This window comes from Photinus pyralis, unplaced genomic scaffold (assembly GCF_008802855.1).
Source record: "Photinus pyralis isolate 1611_PpyrPB1 unplaced genomic scaffold, Ppyr1.3 Ppyr1.4_unclustered_Scaffold8227, whole genome shotgun sequence".
NCBI classification, from domain to species: domain Eukaryota; kingdom Metazoa; phylum Arthropoda; class Insecta; order Coleoptera; family Lampyridae; genus Photinus; species Photinus pyralis.
Window position 1 is genome coordinate 196,644 of NW_022172337.1, and position 7,833 is coordinate 204,476.

The 7,833-nt window shown below is 32.6% G+C and overlaps 1 protein-coding gene across 1 annotated transcript; it reads right to left on the reverse strand.

Moving 5' to 3' along the window:
• Positions 1 to 2,403: 2,403 nt before the first annotated feature.
• Positions 2,404 to 4,669, reverse strand: LOC116182974 (AT-rich interactive domain-containing protein 5B-like). The gene is made up of 3 exons (XM_031503552.1): positions 4,558 to 4,669; positions 3,732 to 3,997; positions 2,404 to 2,437 (listed from the first exon to the last, which is right to left on the reverse strand). Exons 1-3 carry the CDS (start codon positions 4,576 to 4,578, stop codon positions 2,404 to 2,406), a joined length of 321 nt encoding a protein of 106 aa, XP_031359412.1. The 5' UTR covers positions 4,579 to 4,669.
• Positions 4,670 to 7,833: the final 3,164 nt, after the last annotated feature.

Genomic DNA, 7,833 nt, shown 5'->3' on the forward strand with positions numbered 1-7,833 from the left:
AAAAATAAATAATTAAAAATAATGACGGGGCATCCGTTTAGAGAGCGATGAGACAATAGTTATTTGTTTCATTAGTACAAAAAATGTCAGTTTTCGGGACGAGGAAGATTTCCGAGTCCCGAAAACGCATTTTTTGTACGAATAAAACATAAAATTTTTTCTCCAACCCCCTTTACTTCAAATTATATGCAAATTTAGATTCAGTCATAGTTTCACTACTAGTATAAGAACTTCTGCTTTCTTGTCCTCACGTGTCATGCCACTCTAGTTTTTAGGTTAACTTATAACCTATTCGTTCTTACTTCTTACTTCTCACCTCTCGTGACTTTGTAGGGAGCAAATCTTGAGGTAGCATGTTCTGCCGTTTCTATAATCTCTGGCGGAGTGCAATCCATGTCGCTATCAGTTTCAGTCATTTCTATTGTATACACAATTAATATTGTTATATTTTGTATTGAAATAAAAAAACTTACCATACAGTTTTTTAATTAAAATTAATTGCAATTAACTTTTTCAAATTTTGAATTCAAAATGACAGATAATAGTGCAATGGGTCTGAAGTAGATGGCGTTACGCGAATATGTAAATTACGTTACACATGGTTTAAATAAAAATAGCGAGCGTAAATCATTTTCAATAAATGTACATACGTATAGGTAACAGCGAGGGTAACAGCATTTGCATTGAATATGCTAAAATATTTGATATGTATGTATAAAAATATCTTATAACCTGCATTGTAAAACGATGTCAATGTGACATATCTTCGTGATTGTAATTTTTTAATTGGCCAACTTTCAAGGTCAATTTCTTTTTGGTACTAGGACCAAAAAGTATCCACTTTTTGTACAGTTGCCATGGTGAAAGCGATTAATCCGCAAAACGTCAATTTTACGTAACGAACACTGTCACAAAATAGCGTCTTATTCAGGTGGTTGGAGAAAAAAAATGTTGTTGATTGCTGATTGTTACGGGCATCAATGTAATGAAATATTAGGTATAATATAAAAAGCGAGAGAATGTCGTACGTGTGTTAAATTTCGAAATTTAGTCACTTCCGGTTATGTGAAAAGAAAATACTATTTTGCGTTTTAACCAATATCAGCCACAAAAATTTTATATCCATTTCGAGATCCATTTGCACAAAACACACGCGCACAATTTTTCAGGTTATGTGATTAGGACAATAAAATCGTATCTACACACAATCATAAACCAAGATACAATTATTATTGGCGGTAGTTAGGTTAGGTTTTAGCGTTGATTAATATCAACGGTTTTGGTTTAAATTAGTGTGAGATATATACGACCACTAACATAACAAATAGCAATGACTTATGACACCAGATTTCAACATACGATAAACTTCCATATTGAAACTTGTTAAGAAAATAGGTTTTTTGAGCTTAACAAATTGCAGTAAGGGTAAGTCGTTATCGTTACTCCCAACTCAACATTGACCTTTGTGCAGATACAATGTTTTATCAGAAGGGCAGAATAGACTAAGTACGACGTGTCCAAACAAAACAATATCATAATTCAATTCTGTCTCAGACTTGGCAAATTTTTCTGAACTCGTCATTATGTCAAGTTGATTTAGTCATTGATGACAATTCACCGCAGTAGTATTATTACTAGAATTATTTTTTTGTCATTAACAATTTTTAAAAACCAACCCTAATGAAACTTTTAACTGTATACTTAAATGATTGTGATTATTAATTTTTTCAAATAAATTATATTTACCTTTGATAATTAATTGCTCGTTTGGATTTACAAATGCGTAGCGTTGGGCCAACCAGCACTACTATACTATTGGAAACGTAAAGGGCGAGAAAACATGTTTTTTCTTTTTTTGGAAAAGAAAGAGAAATGAGATGCACACATATACCTAGCTAGCTTTTCTTTTTCATATTCCGCACCAAAATCAGATGATTTAGGTATTAAACTGGATTCACATGCATACCAAATCCGACGATACTGTAATCCGAAAGGCGTATGATTGGTCAACAAGTTCAAATGTGCTTGACATTTGAAATTGTTGACCAATCATACGTCTTTCGGATTACAGTATCGTCGGATTTCGTATGCATGTGAATCCAGCTTTATGAAGAAAATACCAAATAGCATTTTACAATTTGTTCAATGCGCTTTAAAGCCTGCATACCTGCATGTGACAAACTCCCAATTGATTAGGTTTTAAAAATAGATCAGTGAGATCCTCGTGACCAGAAGTAAACGTGCTTTATTAGCTACCTAGAACTTAAAAAAAAAACGGTCGTACCTATTTCAGTTGGGCTGTTCGCGGTTTCAAATCTTTTGGAAAAGATCTCTAAAAGACCTTCACGCCCACTTCAACCGGTATATTTAGGAAATGATAAATTAATAAGGTAAAAAGCCTACTTACATAACATTTCCATTCAATTTAATCCAGTATCTACAAGCAAATAAGTGATTTATGCAGTTGCATTTCAATGAAACGCGATAATGTAAACTGGTGCAACGTGAAAATGCACCTGAATAACTAGAGGCATTATGCTATTTGAAAAACAGAGGGAGACTTTTTTTAATTTGATATTCCTTTGGACGTTATCTACAAAACGTGCTTAATAGGTAGTGGAACAATGTACTACTATTGATAAAATAAATGCGTCAGCGAAACCACCCGATACCTAAAAAAATATCAAGTTGAAAAGAAAAAAGAAGTTATTTTTGGCCTTCAATAAGGTCACTGGCCAATGATGTGTCGCTTATTTAGATGATTAAATTCATTTTCGGAATTGGGGGAAATAAAAGTAAATGAGCAGATTACGGTCCTGCTAATGATCTCGTTCTACACTGTCTATATTCAAATCACAAGTTGGATTACAAAATTTGTCGGTTATGTTTTAAAAACAAGCCCGTTTAAAAATACACCTACCTACCAATTCGTTGATAATTTGGCACGCCTAATTAATAAATGAAATTAAAATGAGCAAAATAAAGCAAATGATTCATAACGTTCGAAAAAGAACAAAAGAAACAAATGTTTTATTATGTGCATATTTGAATTCCTTTTAATAATTACACACGATTCTAGAGAGTCGGAAATAAGTTTTGATAATAATAGATGTGTTTTGAGATAAATTCAAATTAAATTTAACTGCCTTATTATATCTGTCATGTGAAATTTTTATTGAATGCGACTTGTATTAGGCAGTCGATTTTCGTGTCAAATTTGGTTTTTATCGTAACTCCATTCTCGGAATTGGATCAATTAGAATAAATGTAGAAAGTGTTAAAAATAAGAATGTTTAAAAGCCCGTAACATTAAAGGGATAAATTGGCTTTTTAACTACAATAAGTTTGGTACGTACAGAAATAATAACGTCAAATATAAAGTAGAAAGAGAAACATAAACTAGAGTGGGATAATCTTTGTAAACCGGCTCAAGTGTACTGCTCGAATGGGTGTAATTCATACATCAATTGTTAATAAGCGGCACAACCTGTTTTTATTTCAGTACATGAAATCATTACGCCAAGAAAAATGCACATCGGCGTCTCTTTCTACTAGTGTTACGAACAATGATTTCCAAGGCTTCATTTACATTAAAAATAGTTAAAAGAAAAACTTATTTATAATTAAATGAGGCTCGTAATTGCATATCCTTATAAATTTGATCCTATACATTTTCTTTTAACCGACATAATTTTTACATTTCAAATTAATAATATCTAATTAAAGAAAACAATCGACTCACCTCTCCGTGATCCATCCGGCCTTCCGGTGTATTTTCGGGCAAAAAATAAAGTCGCAAACTCGATAACACTTGCTCACTGTTTTTATCAATCCATAACAGTTGTAATTCACCAATGCACACTAAATCCGAATCTGTCCACAATTTTACAAAGAAAAACTCACTTAACTTCACTAATCGGTTTAATCCATTTTTTACGTATTTAAACGCTTTGTAAAACGTGTACGGTCCATGCTGACCGCAAGGAGATCCCACCAGCTGAAAATAAAATTAAATGAGAATAAGTAAATGCGAAATTAATAAATTAAGCACCTTGTACGTTTCCATTCGAAATTTTATTTGCTATTCAATTTGGCGAATTATTTAAATGCGTGCGCGTATAAACTGTTTCAAAGATGAAAGGAATTCTTATCATTAAAACAAGTTCCTTCCCTTCATACCTTAATGGGAATGCGCCTAAATTTATCGCTAGAATGTAATTGGCATCAATCAAAACTAGGTAAGACATTAATACTGCGGAATACACAGTTTCTTTGTGTGCGCGAAATCGGGTTTCCTATTATTTTCAAATTACACCAACGATTAATACTTCTAAATTTACAAAGTGATTAAAAGAATGCAGAGATGATAAATTTAATCTGACCTTGCGTCTTTGATAATAATGAGACTTCATAATTATAATGTGGCTAGTTGCGAAATAAAAATTACCAATAATTAATATGCAATAAGCTTTAAAATGATTTGTAAAATTGAAAATTGACTACAAAGCGTGTCGTTTTATGCGAAATAACGAATTTTAACTGAAAGTCATTTTTTACCTGAACTGCACTATTATCCATTTTTAAAATCACAATTATCACACCGTATTACAAACAGCACGCCTCTGGCACCATCGTCTACTTTGTATTTACTCTAATTATATGACGTCACGATACAGAGCTACATTCGTAAAAAGCCGTATTATTCCGGTGTTATTCGGATATTCAGCTTTGTTATGATGATGGGGGAAAAATAACAGAAGAAAATTACGTTGATGACATCCACATTCCACAATGTTTATCTGTGTATTGAAAAGTGAAATTGTAACTGTACCTATTTGTTGGTAAATGGAGTATGAAAAAATTGTCGTTCGCGTTTTCTTTGCAATTACGATTTTATTATGAAAAGCGACTCGGCTTTCCTGTGTTTTCGCGATGAGGTTATTGGCTTTCATTCTTACTTCATTACGAGATTTCTGATTTTTAAAAATCTATCCCCATACCTACTTGTATAAGTCAATTTGTAATGAAACATTAATTCAAGGTTTCTTTATTATCCTAGATACGATATTTTTATTTCAAACGTAGTAACGGCTGCCTACATTTAATAGAAAAGAATATTCTTATCGAGAGTCGTACTTTTGCAACTTGCGGATAAACACTGCCTTTATCTGTTTTTTTTCGATTGTAGGTACCTACTTGATTATTTTCTAGTTTTCAGGTTTTTATATTTACCAGCCGCACTAGCGTGCACCACAGCTGTTCGTTCGTCTTGCGAGATTATTATACGTTCTAATTACAGGGTGTAATTGTAAATGCCAATGGATGAGTACATGAGATGACGAATAGTACGTAACATTGATTTTTATTTTTTGTTGAGCAATTTTAAGATTTTTTTCATAAAATCTAGTTTCTCCCAAAGCATTTTGTCGTTTTCGAAATTTGTAAATAAATACATGAAAATTTTGATCTCCCTACTTCATTTGGATCTTATCCAAAGAGAGCTGGCATAAAATAATTCCTCCCCGTGGAATCAAGGAATCCATATGAAATAAAAGTGTTTCGTCGATTTTCCGACGAAATTTGTAAATATGTAAATAAATAATTTTGATCTAAAATTTATTTTCTCTCAATGATGATTTCAGCATTCCGCGCAAATACACTTACGTTTAAAAAAACGGTTGAAATATTTTACTGATAGGATAAATTCGGTATTGGTAGTATGGTATCCGTTTTTGTGTAGAAGAATTTTATACCTACGTTTAAAATACGATTAATAAATAATACGTATATAAATATCCGTTTTTAGCATTCGTTTGATAAACGTATATAACATCACTTTAATACACGCATATAATTCGTATATTAAGGAGAAATAATAAAAGCATAATATAAAGTATTCATACAAGAATTAGAAACATCCGCCGGACATTTATGTGTAAGTTAGGTTTTAGCCTACAATATACGCATTTTATACGGAACTGTGTTGCTAGGCCAAGGTATTTTGTCGTTTTTCCGTCTAAAAGGACTCGTTCACACATTGTGATCGGTTTTACAGGTCTGTTTTATCGGATAGGTACATTTTTTAGTTGATGTCATATACAGTGTTCAAGATAAGGACGTCTATCATGGGGATCTCGCTCGGAAACCATAGGAGATACGACTATGGTCAAATTGGAGAAAAGTTAAAAAGTTTTATTATTATCATCCTGTAAAGACAACCAGAAAATTCCTTCCGAAGATAAGCTAGGCAAACCGACATTTGCCGATTTCGTATATTTAGTTTCTTCTGATGTTATTTGAACAGATACAAAAAAATTAAAAACACTTTTTGGGCTTTACAAGACACCGTTGATACATTTTCAATGCACCGTTTCGGTTCGGAGAAGTCAACAACAACAATATTTTTTACATGGTCCGTAAAAAAAGTACATATTGTATTAGGTAACAGTTTTTATTACTACTACTGTGCGATCAAAAATGAGTTGCTGTCGAATCACCTTTGGAATTTTTGTTTACATGGGAAAGCTTACTTTAACTTGAACTTCCAAAGGCGACTCGACAGCAACTCATTTTTGATCACCCTTTACAAAGAGGTACGGCACAAGAAAAAACAAAAACCGGAAACTCTGTTAGTTTCAACAGGATGGTGCACCCGCTCACAACACGCGTGAGAATGCCTGTCGGGCAAATTTTTCAACTTTTGTTTTTTTTTGGTACCGAACATCGTTTCGTAATAAAAAATGTTACTTAATACAGTATGTACTTTTTTATGTCCATATAAAAAAATAAATTTACTGATAATTTCTCCGAAACGGAACGTTGTATTGAAAATCTGTCAACCGTGTATTGTACAGCCCAAAAAGAGAAAGTGTTTTTTTGTTTTTTGTATCTGTCAAATAATATCAGAAAAAAATAAAAATGAAATCGGCAAATTTCGGTTTGTCTGGCATATCTTCGGAAGTAATCGGAAATTTCCGGTTTTCTTTACAGCATGATAATAACTCTTTAATGGCGCAATAAACGCAGGATAAACATCCTTATCTTGGACACAGTGTATAAATTATTATGAGCGAGTTCACACAGACGACAGTATACCGGATCCAGTAAAAATATTGATCCGATAAAATTAGTCATGATTTTGCCGTCAAAAACCGGAAACAGACACAGTAAAAAAACGTACTTTAGCCTTAACACACGATTTTCAAGTTTTTCTTGATAATTTTTTTTTCCTATATGTTTCGGAATAAATTTCTTCATTGTCACTCAGTTAATTGTGTCATGTGTGTTTATTTAAATCCATTGTACGACCCAGATATAGAGTTCTATTGTTCAAAGTTTTCTGTTTTACAATATTGTAGATACGATTTTTTGGCTGGTGGAAACATTCACTTTCATGGACAACTTCAAGACCTTATAGAAAGGCTTCAGATAAACGATAATTGTTTGAACGACACGACAGCACACACATTTCTTCTTTGAGTACGTGATCCACCACTGAACTTAACTCGAAACAGACTCTTCACTTTTATCACGACGACTTAATAAATCTCTTTCTTCTATTGCAAAACAAACAAAGCGATTATTTAAACAAAATCTACAACTTAGAAACCTGAAACAAAATATCTTTGACTTCGAATTCAAATTAATTTAAATTAATCTAAAATAACAACCCCCTTAGACTTTTAAAAAATTGATATTTGCATTATACAGGGTGACCCATAATTACTGTAGGCGCTGTTTCCAAATAGAACGTCCGCATAAACCGTTCATCCGATTGCGTTGAAACTTTGAGAAACGGCTGGACGTATGCCTGCGAATGTTTCTGATATATAT